The 18,598-nt window shown below is 31.9% G+C and overlaps 2 protein-coding genes across 3 annotated transcripts in view; one reads left to right on the top strand and one right to left on the bottom strand.

Annotated features, from left to right (window-relative positions):
* Nucleotides 1-910, bottom strand: part of LOC139483412 (THO complex subunit 7 homolog) — a 12,324-nt gene extending 11,414 nt beyond the window's left edge. The window contains exon 1 of one of the 2 annotated variants that reach the window (XM_071267435.1): nt 823-910. In XM_071267435.1, the coding sequence (XP_071123536.1) occupies nt 823-895 (73 nt within the window). In that variant the 5' untranslated portion in view covers nt 896-910. Of the gene's footprint in view, nt 1-642; nt 793-822 lie in introns of those variants that run through there. The other variant, XM_071267448.1, reaches the window with a different exon arrangement.
* On the top strand, nt 900-18,598 carry LOC139483402 (serine-rich adhesin for platelets-like). Its single transcript, XM_071267424.1, has 11 exons — nt 900-1,027; nt 1,180-1,248; nt 3,566-3,670; nt 8,356-9,609; nt 9,965-10,044; nt 10,648-10,943; nt 11,342-11,480; nt 13,523-13,656; nt 13,994-14,852; nt 15,437-15,497; nt 16,576-18,598. The coding sequence occupies exons 1-11, from the start codon at nt 940-942 to the stop codon at nt 16,923-16,925; spliced, it is 3,435 nt and encodes a 1,144-aa protein (XP_071123525.1). The 5' UTR covers nt 900-939; the 3' UTR covers nt 16,926-18,598.

The raw sequence follows: 18,598 nt of genomic DNA, 5'->3' as shown, positions 1-18,598 counted from the left end.
ATTGATGTACTTAGTTTAATATGCACATACCCAGTTTACTGCTAAACTGACTGTATATATACAATCTATTGTACAGTGAGATAGGTATAAAATACATGTAAATTTCAAGTTCTGTCGGCAGAAATCTGGGCATCCCAATTTTAGTAAAGTGCAATAACTGATGCATATAATGCTTTATATTATAGCCAATATAACTAGAAAATGCTAATCTGCCCTATTTTGCTTAAAATCCAGTCTTAACAAAAATACAGAAGGATTAACCCTCTATAAAGGTATAAACACCATAGATAGAGGGTTTGTTCCCAAAGCAAATACAACAAATCATCTTTTAATATATAATTGAAGAATGGATGAAACGACTATTATTATATAGCTGAATCAACAAAGGCCGAACCGGCTCCATTGGCTTGGCCGAAACGACTCGTTTCAAATAAAATAACTTAAAAAAATTTGCATTTTGAGAAATTGTGTTTCAGAAAATAAAAAAAGATTCGAAAATGGGCCACATAATCCTTAGTTGAGGGAATTATATTAAATTTGGATCTATGTTCTATCTAGCATTGAACACATTTAAGTCAATCAATCAATCTAATTTCATAAACATTATAAAACATGAAAAGCATGCAGCACGAGAAGACTAACCATCACTCACTGCCATTTTCGTCGCTTGTAGCATCAAATTTGAATAAAATACAAAAAATTTGTGGCACATTTTCGTTTAATTTGTTAATTTCTATATTTCATATTTTAATTTGGAGTTATTTTTCGATCTTCGTAAAAAAATAGGAACTTTTGAATTGTTAAAATCATCATTTAACAAACTATATTTTCGTTGGCGTAAGCGGAAGACCAAGACCAACGACGGAGTTTCCCGATCTTTGACGTCACAAAACATCGGTGATAGTCGGACTGGCAGAAAGCAACAAGAAAAACTGCAAAATGGCGACCCTGGACAGTAGTCCGTCGCATTTTGCGGGTCAACCATGGTCCGAATGGGCCAATACTGTGCCTTCCCCACCATATAGTGGTGAGAATAGAATATCATCGTTTAAATGATTCATGTATTGTCCAAAAGCTATTACAAATTTCTGAATGTTCAAAACTTTTCCATAACCAGTGTCGTTTCTACTTTCAAAATTTCCCTGACAAATGTCAAAATAAATTCTTATATATTTTCAGATTCAGGTGGTGAAAGCTCTGAATCTAAAGCTACAGACGACAGTGATAGTATGAAACTGAATGTTGAAGGTAATAGCATTGGTAACAAAAGATAAGTTGAACTTATTTTATACACATTGATTTGAATGTAGTTTGACATGGAGAATAGCGTATAAATCTTTTACATGAAGTTCAATACCATTTTTTTTTAAAAAGAGAACAATAAACAAAAAATATGACAAATCAAGTTTTAAATGTTCACTCTACATTGGTTACAACCTAGCATAAAAATGATTCATCAAAAATCAGGCTTCAAAAATAAGAGTCAAAATCATTTGTCATTTAAAATGACAAATGGTTTTGACTCTTATTTTTGAAGCCTGTTTATGACCATGTTATCTTATTGTTTCTGAGTAATATATTCACCATTGATATCTATACCTGTTGCTCTTAAGGTTCATCATAACCTTTTGGCTAAAATGGCCGTATTTATACCCCAAATTTTACTCTGAGTACAGACTAACCTATACACCTGCAACAGTTTTAAGGGATGGCAGGAACTAGATATATAAATTTTAAATGCATTTTATGTTTCAGAAAATTATAAACTTTTCTAGATTTTGCTATCCATTTTTTTTCGTTCCTGCAGAAGGTGCAAAAATTAACTAAGTAGTGAAAACGATTGAGAAGCTCCCCTCATATAATCAATGTTGTGAGTAGTATTGATTTAAATGGACAATAGATGGACAATAGACACCTGTAAACAATAGGTGATTTAACAGGTTTAAACTGTGTAACTGAGTGGACCGTATCAAACGAAACTCGGGTGTTTGTTTATTTTGCTATCTTCTGCAGACTGGAAAAAAATGAACATCAAAATCCAGGTAAGTTTATAATTTTCTGAAACGTAGACTTCATATAACTTTTATATATCTAGTTCCTGCCATGCCTTAAAATTTTCCTGGATGTACCAGTTTGTCTGTACTCATAGTAATTTTGGAGGTGTAAACACGGCCATATTTTTCAATTCCTTATGATGAACCTTAAATTCCTTGTAGATGCTGAGCTTACAAGATCTTTCAAAAGCTAAAGCAGAAATTGTGTTATTTTTGGTACTCAAACATCACACACTCCATTAATACTGCATGAACAATGGATCTAGTATACAAAATTAATTTGATAAGAAAAATACAAAACTGAAGTAAATCACTTTTAAATCAATGGAAATGCTTTTTCTTTTTTATTTGTTTCATTATCAGCATAATTTGAGAAAAATCACCTGTTTTATCTAAACTGGTCTCCAATCGAAATTTACAGTACACATCCAAATGCTTCTTAATCTTTCAGATTCAATTGTTTTGTCAATCTTTTTACTTAATTATTATCCTCTAAATATCTCAACAAGTCAGCAGAATTAAGTTTTTGTAGTCGACTTACAATTCAAAGCTCTTATTTCCTGATATAAAATTTGGTAAGACATAAGAATGTATTAGGGTTGGATGTCTAAAATATAGTTGGAGGAAGAAACAGATATTTTTTTTTTATATCTTGTCTTGTGGATCATTTATTGAAAATTAATTACCAATTGAAACTAAATTTTAATTTTTTTTTGTTATTGTACAAAGTTATGAAGAAATTTGTATAATTTATTTTTTTGACACGTCACAGAGTGCATTGTTTGGTCAATGGAATATCTTATCCTCTTCTTTCTTACAGATAGTGCATTGTTTGGTCAATGGAGTGTAAACTACAAGAAATTTTTTATCTGTCCAGTGCATTGTATAAAGTTATTAAGTAATATAGTTTTGTTTTCTTTCTAACAGATAGTGCATTGTTTGGTCAATGGAGTGTGTAAACTACAAGACAATTTTTATCTGTCCAGTGCATTGTATAAAGTTATAAAGTAATATAGTTTTTCTTCTTTCTTACAGATAGTGCATTGTTTGGTTAATGGAGTGTGTAAACTACAAGACAATTTTTATCCGTCCAGTACATTGTATTTAAGAATTGAATGCTTCTTTTTGTAAATTTATTGGGGTGTAAAAGCGTTGACCGAAGTACATTTTGTATGAAGCGCAGAAGCGCTTCATTCTAAAAATGTACGCACGGTCAACGCTTTTACAACCCTATAATGTTACAAAAAGAAGCATTCAATACTTATAATTACATTTTTTAGCTATGATCATGAAAACACAAATTTTATATATTTTATTATTTAATTCACCTGTGCACTTTATTGTTGGAGCACGTGTTATCATGAGTGAAAAGATGTATTGAGCAATGCAACTGCTTACGGAATAACACGTGATGTGCAGTTAGCCAATCAGAATAAAATATTATAATGAAACATACATCTAATGTAATTATAAAGTTATAAAGTAATATAGTTTTGTTTTCTTTCTAACAGATAGTGCATTGTTTGGAGTGTGTCCTTCTCAAGATGAGTTTTTTCTTGTCCAGTGCGAGAAGTGTAATAAAGTATTAAAGCCACAAGCGCTTAACATACATCTACGTAAGTAAAGATCACCATCATATCAATTGGTTATTAAAAGTTGATTGACTGGTTAACCTTTGAGCCTTTCAAGACCACCATCACAATACATGTCATTTAGATGATTCCAAGCATCAAGCAAAATAACCAATAAATCAGTAATGAATCTTTACGATTTTCAATTTAGAGAGTTCAAGCATGAAACTTGACATGCTTATTCACCTTAACCAGAGCATGTAGAGTACAATAAAAAAAAATACATTAAACATCATGGTCAAAATCTTCTTTCAACTTACATGTATGTACGAAATGCATAAAAATTTTAAAGAAAAATCTGCAGATCGGTTTTGTCTTGCCTGATATAAAATTCACAGTATGCAAGCTATAGAAATGATTACTTTGTAACAACTCTGAAACTATCTTACAAAGCTATATATATAAAGAGGTAGCAGACCTGAAACTTTCTTAAATGTATACAATTGTTTCAAATGTTCTGTATGTCATATGTCCATTGCCCTTGACCTTATTTTTTTATGTCCCATTTATAAGCATTATGTTTTTATACTACCGCAAAAATTGAAAAAAATTTCGTCGTATATTGGCATCATGTTGGCGTCTTCTTCGTCCGAAGACATTTGGTTTTCGCACTATAACTTTAGTATAAGTAAATAGAAATCTATGAAATTTAAACACAAGGTTTATGACCATGAAAGGAAGGTTGGGATTGATTTTGGGAGTTTTGGTCCCAACAGTTTAGGAATTGGGGGCCAAAAGGGGCCCAAATAAGCATTTTCTTGGTTTTCGCACTATAACTTTAGTTCAAGTAAATAGAAATGTATGAAATTTTGACACGAGGTTTATGACCTCAAAAGGAAGGTTGGGATTGATTTTGGGAGTTTTGGTCCCATCAGTTTAGGAATTAGGGGCCAAAAAGGGGCCAAAAAAAGCATTATTCTTGGTTTTCGCACTATAACTTAAGTATAAGTAAATAGAAATCAATAAAATTTAAACGCAAGGTTTATGAACACAAAAGAAAGGTTGGGATTGATTTTGGGAGTTGAGGTCCCAACAGTTTAGGAAAAAGGGGCCCAAATAAGCATTTTTCTTGGTTTTCGCACCATAACTTTAGTATAAGTAAATAGAAATCAATGAAATTTAAACACAAGGTTAATGACCATAAAAGGAAGGTAGGCATTTTTTTTAGAGTTTTGGTCCCAACACTTTAGGAATAATGGGCCCAAAGGATCCAAAATTAAACTTTGTTTGATTTCATTAAAAATTGAATAATTGGGGTTCTTTGATATGCCGAATCTAACTGTGTATGTAGATTCTTAATTTTTGGTCCCGTTTTCAAATTGGTCTACATTAAGGTCCTAAGGGTCCAAAATTAAACTAAGTTTGATTTTAACAAAAATTGAATCCTTGGGGTTCTTTGATATGCTGAATCTAAACATGTACTAAGATTTTTGATTATTGGCCCAGTTTTCAAGTTGGTCCAAATCGGGGTCCAAAATTAAACTTTGTTTGATTTCAACAAAAATTTAATTTAGGGGTTCTTTGATATGCTGAATCTAAGCATGTACTTTGATGTTTGATTTTAGGCCCAGTTTTCAATATGATGCCAATGAACATAAATTATGAAAATAATGTCAGAAAATACTTTGGCTCATTACAGATAATACCTTGCAACCCTAGGTTTGACTGAATTTTTCAACAGAAACAAGTTTAAGGATGCAATTAAGAATACAAAATTTAGTATTTACATGTAAACTAGACATTAAAAAGTGTCCATATTGAAAATCAAGAATTGTTGTTCATTCCTATAAACTTTGATATTGAAAGCCAGAGGATTTAAATTTTTAATGCCCCCGCCTTAAGTTTTACCCTTGTCTGTCTGTATGTCCGTACGAACATTCCAAAATGGGTTTTCATTTTCTAACTTTAGTTCGCCTAAACCAAATGTTATGAAACTTATACACAATGCTTATTACCACAAAACACAGGTCAAGTTTGAAATTTGGTGGCGTCACTTTGACCTTTCTAAATTATGTCCTTTTACAAATGGAAAATTGCTGCATTTTTTCGTTTCCGTTCTCTAACTTTATTGTCTAAACCAAATGTTATGAAACTTTTAAACAATGCTCATTACCACAAAACACAGATCAAGTTTGTATTTTGGTTGGGTCACTTTAACCATTTTAGAGTTATGCTCCAAATGGAAAAATTGCTGAAACGTTTGTTTCCATTCTCTAACCTAAGTTTGCCTCAATCAAATTTATAAAACTTAAAACACTGTCTGTTGCCACAAAAGACAGATGAAGGTAAAATTTGGGTAGCGTCACTTTTACAGGTCTGCAGTTGTGTCCCTCTTTGTTTATAATGTTTTATGCTAGCGGGGGCATCATCTGTGTCCCATGGACACATTACCCATTTACTTATTTTTTAGAACAGTATTATATTCTTTCTTAAAACCAATCTAAGGCCAGCTTCACAAAAAAATCTTAATTGACTAGGATTATCAGTTTTCCTATCAAAGGTCAGTGGTTTTCTCTGGCACTCCAGCTTCCTCCACCAATAAAAACTAGCCTCCACAAAATAGCCTAAATGTGGTGCTTTAAAGTGGCAATAAAACACCAAAAATCAAATCACAAAAACTTTTACTATTGAGTGCTTTTCTATATGGACCATAATTTGGTATTCAGCCATTGGTTTCTTTTTGTGTCCTTATTTATAAGTTCTAAAACTTTAACTTTTATTCTGTGGGTTGTGTTGGTGTTAGAATAGTATTAATGGAACAATTGAGTTTTTCGAGAAATAATTATACATTTTGATTCAACGTTTACGTGACAGGAAACTAAACAGGAAACCAATCTTTATTTTCTTTATTTTGCACAATATATTTCAAAAGACATAAATGAACACCATTACTGGTGTTACTTGCTTCATGTTAATATTTAAAATTTATTCTCAATGTTAAATTAAAGTTTTTTTTAAACACGACAGGAAACCATAAGAAACCGAAAGCATTTTTTTAGTTTTATTTTATTGCAAAATCTGCTTAAAATAATCTGAACAGTATACTTTTTTCTTAAAATCCATCTTAAATGTAACAGTATTATAAAACTCCTAAATATGTGCTTGTTTTGAAAACAATTAGTACAATTTATTCAGAAATTTCCTTATTTTCTTTATTGATACAGGATACCATAATCGTTGTATCTTGATGTTTTAGCCAAAAAAATGTATTTATATTTGGTTTTGAAATTCCAGTTATATACAATTTATTCCAAATCATTGGCAATGTAAAATTCTTTAAATCCAGTAAAGAAAAAAACTTTTAACTTGGAATTAAAAATTAAAATCTTTAAAATAGGCACCATGTGATATTTGTGACCTGTACACCATCTACATGGTTTCCACATTTTAACCTACTTTAGTGGGATAAAATCAATAAAGTACTTCCTTTCAAGTCATGCATGGTTAAAAAGTTTACTTCTAATTTGACAAGTTTATTGCATTTCTGAAAAGTGTTTGCAGAACATGATTAAAAAAAAAAATTATAAATTGTGACAAAGATACCAACTTTGTACATTCCATGTGTAACGGTATATTAACATGTATATTTTATTAAATTATCTTTATTCACCTAAAATATCCAGTAATATTTACTGCTGAAGCAAAATCAATTCAACGAGCATCGGCACAATGATAAGAAACGTAATGTCGATCGAATTTTCCAAGTACCCTTTTTCATTGTTATCCGGAAACAGTGTGTTTTAACATCCGTCAAATCTGAAGTCGATTTTGTCAAGTCATTGGGCATTTATTTTCCCTCAAAATCGTATGTAACATTATGCACATTGGAAAAATAATAGACCCCCGGCGTGATCTCTTTGAAAATTGTATTTTCCTTTTTTAAACAATATGAAACAAGTCTACAGAATATTACCTCATTTTCTAACTTAATTATTACTAAGAACAAAACTAGAATGTAAATCATCTCTGATTTACCTGTTTGAACATCTCCCGAGAGTTCATATTTGCATATTGTTGTAAAGAATTCTTTTACAACAAAGCAGATTACACCATCTAAAATTTGCGTTACGAAATCGGAAACCAAAGTAACGCTAGTGTTCTTACATCTGCTACAGAAATACTTATAGTTCTCGGCATTTTCTTCTGACTATTCTTATTGGTAGATGTTCTTTATTATTTGAAAGCAAAAGTTACGATTTTGCAGGCGATGATTATCTTTAAATTTACCAGCGTTACACACTTCGGAAGCGAAAATAACGCTAAGAAACGACACAGTAAAGCGGCTGGATAAACTGAAACATTTGTTTATTTCAAGTTCTCTCTAGGGGAGAGTAGAAAGCACCTTTATTTTAATAGAAATAATAGCATTTGATGGTGGAGCAACAACTTCTCTCACCAAAATACAATATTTTATCACTTTTCTATCGTTATCGGAAATGGTCCCAATACCAAATTATGGTCCATATATATTAAAGTTTTTCTAAGGTATTCAAATGATAGATCTGCAAAATATATTCCACTAACTAAAACTTAGATTATTTCTTTTGTACAGTGCATTATTAGTCACATAAATGGCCTTGGAAAGTTTGCATATTTCATTTGTTTACATCTGATGCTTCATATATTTTAACATTAAGTTATGATTATAAGTGTTATATTTAATTGTTCAGGTAACAGACATTGTGAATCCAGTGCAATGCCAGGACTGACAAAAGCAAAGACTTTACAACCAAATTGCTCACTAAAGGCCTCACCAGCGAAGTCTGGCTCGGTGAAAAAAGGATTGTCTGTTCCAACCAAAGCCAGTATGAAAGAAATACCTCCATCTATAAGTAATGCAAGGAAATTGGGAGCTGAACTTAATGCAAGACTCAAAGGCCCAGAAAAGAGCAAACGCAATCATACAATGCCAGTAGTTAAAGTAGAAAGAATGAATGTGAACAAAATGGATGTTAAAAAAGTGACACCATCTCAGGTGGCTAAAGCTGTATCACCATTAACTAATGGGAATTCAGTTAGTGAACAAAAAATGAGAAAAACACCAACTCCACCTCCTCTCAAAGCAGAGTTATCTGCTAAAGTCAAAACTGAAAATCTAAATCCCCCACTGTTAACTGCAATAACGACTGTCACAACGAAAACAAAAACTGTGCCTCCAAATTTCAAGTCAACTTTTACTTCAAGACCAATATCTCCTCCAAAGTCAACTACACATGTATTGTTCTTAACAAATACGACTCCCTCTGTTTCTATAGCAACACCAACATTAACAACGGCCACAACCACATGTGTTACGACGACCATGACAACTACTCATATGGCACCTCAAGTGTCAGCAACAATTAATTTCAGTAATATGAGCTTTGCGAAGCCATGTAAAACTGATCTTGATATAAAGAATCTTCAGAACTTGGAGGCTGATGATGACGATCATGACTATGAAAGAGAACTGGTCAAAGATCTAGATCTAAATCCAGTGAAAATAGAAGATCGAAGTTCTGATGAGGGATATTCATCTAGTCTTTATAGTGTTAGTGATACTTGCTTGAAAAATGATTTTCAGAGGGCTGCCCTTTTGAAGGGACAGACCTTGTCTAGCTTAAGTGATACAAAATTACATAGTATTAGTACTGCAAATGTTGGCAATAGGACTAAAATGCCTGTTGAAAATTCAAGTTTGAAAAGTCACTTATTAAGTGATAGAAAGCCGATCAACATGAACAGTCGCAGTGTAACTAGTCTTAATAGTTTTAGTAATACAAGTCTTAATAGTTACAGTAGTACAAGTTTAAACAGTTATAGTGGTCACAGTTTAAACAGCAGTGCTACTAGCAGTAATACCAGTATTGGAAGTACGAGTGGCAGCAGCAAGAAAAAGTACCCACGATCAACTATCAAGTCTGATAAATGTATACCATGTAAAGGTAAAAATAATCTATTACCTTTTGTTGTAGATTCAATGTCAGTGGGATACTCATTTTCATCATGTTTGTGTAAAAAGTCAAACAAAATAAAAAGATTTTTTCAAAGAGAAAAACAAAGTATATAGAGTATCCATCAATGACACAAAATCAGGTCATGCACAGAAAAGAAAAACCACAAATAAACAAAGGAAGAGCGCTTTTATTGTGTAATACACACATTCAACATCTTTATATGTTAATAAAAAAAAGTGACACCAAAAACAATTAATTAAAAGCATCTTTTGTAGTGAACTGAAAGTAAGTTTCAGTCTAGTTGAATAACATATTTATGAAAGTTTATTTTTTATTTTTGTAGATCGAGAATATGATCCAAATAAACACTGTGGTGTGAATGGAGAAGATAGTAAACCCTGTACAAGGTCACTCACTTGCAAGGTACATAACTCTGCATTCATGATATTGAACAGGTCTGAAAATATGGCTTGCTTTTCAAAAGCAAGTTATAAACTCATAGTTTTTCATGCTGAAATTTAAGGTTCCCATTGAAGGAATTTAACAGAAAAAGCAGCTGCTTAATTTTTCAATGAGGTAGTTCACCTTTCAAGAATTTAAATACCCTGACAAAAACACCAATGGATTCTCACAAAAGGTTTATTTTCTAGGCAATAATTGTTCAGTCATGTAAGTTGTAATGGAAAGAGAATTGGGAAGATGTACTGAGCATTATTTCAGATAAATCTGTATTGTTTTACATTATTTAATTTAAACTTGCACCTAGGGGAGAGCTAAGAAAATTTTGTTTACGAAAGATTTTAATTTATCACCAAAAAAAACGAACAAAACATAACAAACACAATATCTGAATTTAGACTTCAGACTGATATAAGATTTGAATTCTTTTTGAAAATTTATGTGATGATAATATTTTTTTAGAAAGAAGCACATTAGCAAAATGTGAATATTCCTTGCTTAATGTACAAAATTTAAAAAAAACCGCATTTAATTCTATATCATGTATATTGACACTTCTGCTTTCAGACTCATGCTATTTCAAAGAGAAGACAAGTTGCTGGAAGAAGAAAACCTTTTGATGACTTACTAAAGGAGCATCGAGCTGCTAAAGAACTGTTGCTGAAACAGAAAGAAGAAATGAAACAAGCTGCTGCTTTAGGTCTGCCTGTACCAACAGCATTGCAAGCTGGAACCCCAACAGTCCCAGATTTACCCATTAAACACAATCAGATGAAGGTAGAAAAGGAGAATACTTCTGGACATATGGACTCGCATATTGCCATTTTCAAGCCAGTAAAACCAAACAGTTTACATTCTCATAGGTAAGTAAATATAATGGTCCTTTAATAGCCTTATGTATACAAGGATCTTGTGCTGTAAAATTTTTATTATTCATGATGAGACTTTTTGACAAAAACAAAAAAAAAGAGTGACAAATAGTTTGAAAATTTGCATTAAAATGTATGTTTCTCCTTTTGACCTTTTAGAAAAAAAATCATCTTTCAAATCACAAATATAGTAATGTTGTCTCCAGCTCAGTTTCATGTCAAAAAGAAAGTGATAGTCACAAGTAAGTTCTCTTACTTTGTTTATATCAAGATGGCAGAGCACATTGTGATGTTTAACTCCTTCTTTTAACTGACTGAGTTTTACGTTATTTCTCATAATCTGTTGTCTTACAAAAGAGTCATAATACAAGTTTATATATAATTCATTTCAGATCAAGTTTGTCTAGTTTACATTCATTTTCCACTCCAAGTCCACGAGATGATTTGAAACCTCCAGATTTCCCTGATAGAGTAGAGGAAGATGATGCTCAGGAGAGTATGTATCTACCCTATCATCCAAGACCTGCTGCTGTGAGTATTACCATACCATTAACCAGGGGTCACCACACTTTAAAATTATAGGGAGAAGTCACTTCTCCCTGGCAGCCAAACAGGGAGAAGTGAAGACCCAACAGGGAGACTTCAGGGAGAAGTGAAGGACTTCAGGGAGAAGTGAAGGACCAACAGGGAGACTTCAGGGAAAATCGACTGATCGCGTTTATACTTTTTATGAGTAAAATTTTCTAAGAATCTATACCTTTTTGTTACTTTTCCAATCATTTTTGCATGACAATTGCTAAGGAAGTACATTTTGTAAGTCCTTGTCTTGCCATGCTTGTAGTCAGAAATACTTTTTTATTTACATGTGTACCTATGAAAATTGTCAAAAAGTATCATGACATAAGGACCATAAGTTAATGGCATAAGAGCTTTGTTTATTCTGGTAGGTCTGAATGAATTGAAGATTTGACATGGATCAAATTATGCCGCATTTCAAAGATTTTTAAATTAAACCAAGTCCAAGAACCTTTTAAAACAAAAATAATAATCAATTAAGATAGTTAAAATACGGTTTCACTGTCTTTCATAGCTAAGATCATGATTCGAAAATGTATTTGTTTTTAAAATAATATTTTAATAAGAATTCAGAGAGAAAATTGTTTGACATGTGTTGAAAACGTAAAGTAAAACTGTTAACTTCAAATCGTGTACATGTAATCGCACACGTTTGTGGTATTTTCATGGAAATGCCGATTTCCAAAATCAAGTTGCCGTTAGAAATGTATGTAATTGATTCTAAAAGACTTCACGAGTGTTAAATATGACTAAATCACAAAAAGTAACATCGGAAAAGTCGTATTTTTCATAACCGGAATTGAATAGGTACTTGTAAATCATAAACAAATACGGTGAGATCCGCGTCAAAAATTCTTACTTTATATTTTCACAAATATACGACTTTGGAAGTAAATATTGCCGTTCCTAATCAAATTAATGAGCAGATATTCATTGAAATACTGTTTAAAGGACATTTAGCTGAAAGAAAGCACATGTATCAGTTTGTAAAACAAAATCCTGAACGAAAAACCGACTGCATTTTGTAGTTTATAATCGTTGTGCTGGTTCCCGGCAGTGTACTAAACTATGTACGTAGTAAAAATACAGTTGATAATATTCTGTTTTTGAAAAGAAATCTGAAATTTTTTATGGGGCATCACATATTGTCAGTAAATATAAGAAAATCAAAATTAATAGTGCATATCAATATGGATTAGGTAAATGATGAGAGTTGAAAAGATGAAATGGCACCATCTACAATTTTCAATAACAAAGATGGCGGACAATAAACAATCATAACAAAATCAAGATTTTTCTTTTTTCTTGCTTATAGTACACCCGGGCAAGCAATTTTTATGTTGCAGTATGATACTATCGCGGAGAAATCAGTTCTGAATTTGGGGAAAACATGCTTTGTATTTCTATCCCTATCGGTCGTTTACGTTTGAAATGAGAATTTCTCAAAAATCATGTGGCGACATTGGGGAATTTTACTGAAAATTGAGGGCGACATAAACTTCTCCCTGGAGCTTCTCTAGAGCGAAGTGGGGAGACCTAGAGCGACTTTGTCGCTCACTTCGCCTGGTGTGGTGGCCCCTGATTAACATTGTTTACTTAAAATTCAGAAATTATTGAATGCATTCATTTAAAATCATTATTGCCATTTTTGAAGAAAGGACATAAATGCAAGATTAATGATTTAATGAAATGCTACTTATCTGCAGATATGTGCATCAAATATCAGAATGCTAGTTCTTATTGTTGCTAAAATTACCAAGTCAGTGTTAACCTAGCAATAATATCTGAATTTACAGAAGTTATAAATGAGTTTTATGCGCTTGTTTTTCCACACCGAATGAATTTTATTTTTAAATTTTCTCATTTGAGCTTTCTTTTTCTATGACTCATGATGAAAATAAAAATGGTGACTTTGAACAACTACATCTAGGTATTTTTAAACTTAAAGATACATTCTTCTTTGTGTTTGTTCTATATGTTCTGCTATTTATTTTTAGATGTGTACATTTGGTGCTAGATCTCATAGTAATAATGGAGGGAAAAGGTGTTACTCATTCAGTAGAAGGACAGACATGTTCCGTGTTGCATTTCTTAGTGCTCTGGAGAAACATCTCAATCCTCCTCCTTCCAAGTAAGTAACAAACACAGCAAACATGACACAGCTGTTTATTTTAAACAATGGAGTAAAATTATAGAAACAATGACTTAAGCATGCAGAGTCAACTAAAAAAATATTATTTACAAAAATGTAATGAATCAGAAAAAAAATTATTTTTAATCCATTATCCTTTAATTTTTTAGACAATTAGACAGGATAAATGTTTTCAGGACTGAAGTCAAAATGAAAGGAATTTATTAAATTTTGCTACATGTACATGTTACTATGCTCATCATTAGAAATATAATAAAAGATATTAAAAAAAAAACCCATCTGTTTTGTCTAACAGTTTAACAATTTAATGTTACAGGAAAAGATGTGTTGAATCAAATCTACCTAAGGATACTCAGGGTTCCATGAATGCCAAGGATCCCTATGATTTTCAAACAACATTACCGGTAGATGCTTCCGGGTTCCCACAAGTGCAGCATTTTAACACAGTATTAAATACTACAGACAATTCTAGTGCTAAACACAAGTCAAGGTCATCCAGTGGTAGCAAACATAATAAACAAAAGGATAACTCCGGTTCAAGAAGCCCTGGACATGCAACAAATAGTGCTATTATTAATGCCATTGGAAATAGTGCCAAACGTAAACGCAGCAGCAGCGGGATATTAACTTCTGCAGCATCACTACCAAACAGTGTTCAAACTGTATCCTCCAATTCAACGATGCACACAGTTAGTGCTCCCACTTTTATGGGAAATATCACAATCAATAGTCAGACCAACACGCCCTTAATTGCAATACCCAATGTGAATCTTTCAAGTACAACTCTAAGTCATTTGAACAATTCCAAACAACCAAAGAACAATCAGTTGTTTAAGGATATCGGACTTGTCCTCACGGGATTAGATGGATCAATAGTGAATGGTCAATATCTTAATCTCACTGCCGCCCCACAGACGATTGACGATAAAATGTTGCAACAACACAACATTGTCAATAAAAACAAGATCATGAACCTTGAGCAGTTCAAAAATTTGCAAAAGAGTAATTTAATACCAGTGACTCAGTTCTTTGTAGATGGTGGTGGTGTCCCAGGATCAACAGTTCTGGCCCCAGTTACCTTTGCGCCCATGTCGAACAGTTCAGTAGTTTCAATAGCAAGCAATGTCTCACAACCTCAGACCACACCAATGTTAGCTTCACATACACTTAAACCAGTAAGTATACTTATAAGTCACGTAGTTAGCAAACATTCTTTGCCTTTTTTTTAGCATTTTCTAACTATATGTAAAATATCAAATATATAAAACTTGGATTTACAAATTTTCAATAAGGTTGTATGTAGACTTTTCCAAAACTGTAAAAAAAAGTATCCAAGAAAATATAAGTTTATTTCAATCCACAAAAATAAAAAAAATAATGAACCGTATGCATGACTAGCGGGACTTCTTCAGCACTAATTTTTCTGTAACATATCAGTTGTTGTAACTGCTGTAAAGTTACCCTGTCAAAATAAGTTACACATTTTTCAAAACAATAATTTGGAATAAGCAGTTGTAATACAATATATTAGTTGCTGTGTAATAATGTAAAAAATAGCATGAAGAATATTAGAAAAATAATTGTTTTGGAACAAACTATTCCTTGCCATATCAGGAATTGGTATTTAAATGATGTAATACTGGTTATGAAATACATTTGTGTTGATATATATTCATTGATATTCAGACATTGTCATTTTCTTCTTCATATCTTACATCTTATTGAATAAACCTAACTAAGATAACATATTTAATTTCAGGGAGCTGTAAGCAGTCATGTAACATTAACATCGGTCCCAAATGGTGTTTTATCATCTACAGGTATGCCACGTTGCCTAGACTCTGTCACTGCTAAAATGTGTTATGCTAGCATAAAAGAAAGGAAACAAATATATGTTATTGGTTTGAAAATAAAATAATTTATGGTCAGGCCAAATTCATGCTTAGTTCATCATATGTTGAAGGTGAAAATGAAAATTTAAAATTTTGCTTGCTTAATTTTAGTTTCAATGATTTGTTTGGATTGGATACTGAGATGCCAAAAAAACATGTTACAGAATGTACTCCACATCAGGGCTCTCAGGTCATAAATCATGGCACATCAGGGCTCTCATGTCATAAAACTTTACTCAGTACTTGGAGGAGCACAAAATTTGTGCTTGAAACACCGAAATTCAGTAATGTGATTGTAAACAAAAATTTCTACTGGATTTTTTTAGAGGTTGACATTTTTAAAAAGCGGAAGATTTCAAATTTTAACGCGAGGGACGGATGAGGTCTGAAAAGTGGGAGATTTTGACTCCAGCCGGAAGAATCACAAGTGTGACATGATAACATCACACAAGGATTTGAACTGATGCAGTTTCAAATATTTTTACCCTGTGAAATGTTTGTTAAAAATTTTGAAATTATTTACAAAAGAGGCAAAATGGCTCAAAGAGTACATTCAAAACTCATATGTTGAAGAAACTGACAATGCCATTGCAAAATCAAATAAGGGAGAGAAAAAAACACTACATACTGTTACATAGAAAACTAATGCCCAAACAACATGAATAGCATATTGTATGTATTTCTCCAAAAAATATGTTTGGTTACAAGATAATGATTTAAAAAAACAACTTTTTACAGAATGTTTACTTCATATGATAACTTTTTAACTAAATAAGTAATCAACGGATGTTATTGACAACTCTAAACCTGAACACATTTTTTTACTATTAATGTTGTAGCTGTACTTGTCTGCATATTTGGGTTAAGAATTCGAGAAATTTATGTACCAATCTGTAAACTGATTAGATAATTTGACATATAAAAATCAACTCTCATTTGGTAGGTTAATTGTTTTAGTTATACTTTTGTTGTTGCCTTTAGTGATTTGATTGTGTTCTAATTTCAGACAAATCCAACCCAAGACCACAAGGTGTGGTGCATCATAAACCCAAGTCAATCCATCCTCAGCATGGCATTCTCACTAACGCTGTCATAGCCTCATCAAACAGTCAGCAGGTCTGTGGTGGACAGATCTTCACCACACAGCTTGCTCTTAAGCCATTGAATATTGCCAAGTCTGGTGCTACGGGGGAACTGTCCATGCAGCCAGTGTCCTTGACATTCCCACTGACAGGTCTTCGTGTACCGGGTCAGCAGCATTCGACACAGACATTTTACATTACTAGTACCAACGATTCCCAGCAACACGATAACATTCAACAACATCAAGTGTCGAACTCTCCATCTTTGTCATAGCAAATGAATTGGTATTATTTATTTATTTATTGCACATATCTTGGGAGGGTTGGAATAAGACGTGGGACACTCTATATGACAACATGCTCAATGACATGACATCATATTATTTGTGATAGTTTTCAATATTGATCTAATATTTAGATTTGTATTGAACAAGGTGTAAAATGTACAGAAACTGTATTTTTGTGTTTGCATTGTACATGTGTATAATACACATTCTATTAATGTCATATCAACTAGAAAAAATTTCTATGACAAATATGAATATTTGTAAATTTTATATGAAAAGGCATATAAAATCCTTTTCATATTTTGAACCTCATAAACTTAGCTTGTGCCATGTGACTAAATTGCAATCTATATATAAATGTAGATTATAATGAAAACAAGATATACTCTTTCTCTCTTGCCTAAACTAAAACTCATTTTTAAGATTGTATCTGTTGATGTTGCTCTGGTTGTCTATTTATTGTTGTATTTTTTGGTATCCACTGAAGGGAACTCTACCAGCACAAAACATAACAGGTGTTGATTCAGCAGCTCTTTATTTATTGTATTTTTTTTTGCGAAATCAACAGCATATAGGATGACTTCTGGATAATCTGTCTCATACTATGACAGAGTTTCTTTTTCATTTAGCAAGAATATAGGGTCTTCAATTCAAATTTCAATATTCAGAGTTAATGTGTTCAAAAATTTCCTCTTATGGTTTCTGCAAGATTATAGTATTTTGGAAGTAGGAATAACTCCATCTTCACCTAGACCACCAAAGTTTATATTTAAATAACTCATTTGACAGACTATTTTTAAGGGTGATATAAGTTTGACTTTTCTTTAGAATTTAACCAGATGTTAATGAGGTTTTTTTTGTATAATTTTTCAAAAATTTGATGAAGTGAGCGAGAAAAATAAATTAAACTTTACAATTCTTGAAACAATTTTTTTCATTAAAAAAAGTTACATGGTACAGTATCCAGCTTAATTTGAAAAAGTGTTTTTTGCTTAATTAGGAAAAATATGTTTTATTTTTTTTGCAATGGCATTGTCATACATACTTATATAAAGTCGTAATTATCAACTTATAAACTGTGATATTTTTAGACCTAATGGAATGTGCTGTACTTAATTGTCATTATTGTCTTTATTATAAAAAAATTGATGATGTATATTAGAGCTATACCATTAAAATGAATATGTGGAGAAGAGTTGAGAGGAGGGGATATAGGTCTGATATTGGTTATAGGTTATATATGGTAGTATGCAAATTATTCAAAGAAAGAGTAAGGGTTGCTTCATGATTTTGGAAATCTCTCTCTACAATCCTGCATCCATTTTAATTGAATAGCTCTTGCTCTACTTATAACCAAGCATTCCCATAAGTTGTGTTAAAGACAAAGTATTTGCACATTCTAAAAATTAGTATTAAGGAAAGATTAAAAGAAATATGAGTTTGGATTTTGGAACTTGAATGGTATTCAACTTTGATAAAGCTGAAATATTTATAATTGGAAATTTGAAAGAATTATCATTGTATTGTAAGGATATAACATGTGTATATGCATATATATAGAAAATGTATACTTGTATTATTTAAAGAAGATTATTTGAACAAGAATGTGCCATTAAAAATCTTTTCAAATCCCTAGAATAAATATTAACCGACAAAAAAA

The sequence above is a fragment of the Mytilus edulis genome, chromosome 1, assembly GCF_963676685.1.
Source record: "Mytilus edulis chromosome 1, xbMytEdul2.2, whole genome shotgun sequence".
Lineage (NCBI taxonomy): Eukaryota > Metazoa > Mollusca > Bivalvia > Mytilida > Mytilidae > Mytilus > Mytilus edulis.
Note: the sequence above shows the minus strand (reverse complement) of the source record. Positions and strands in the feature narration are given on the sequence as shown.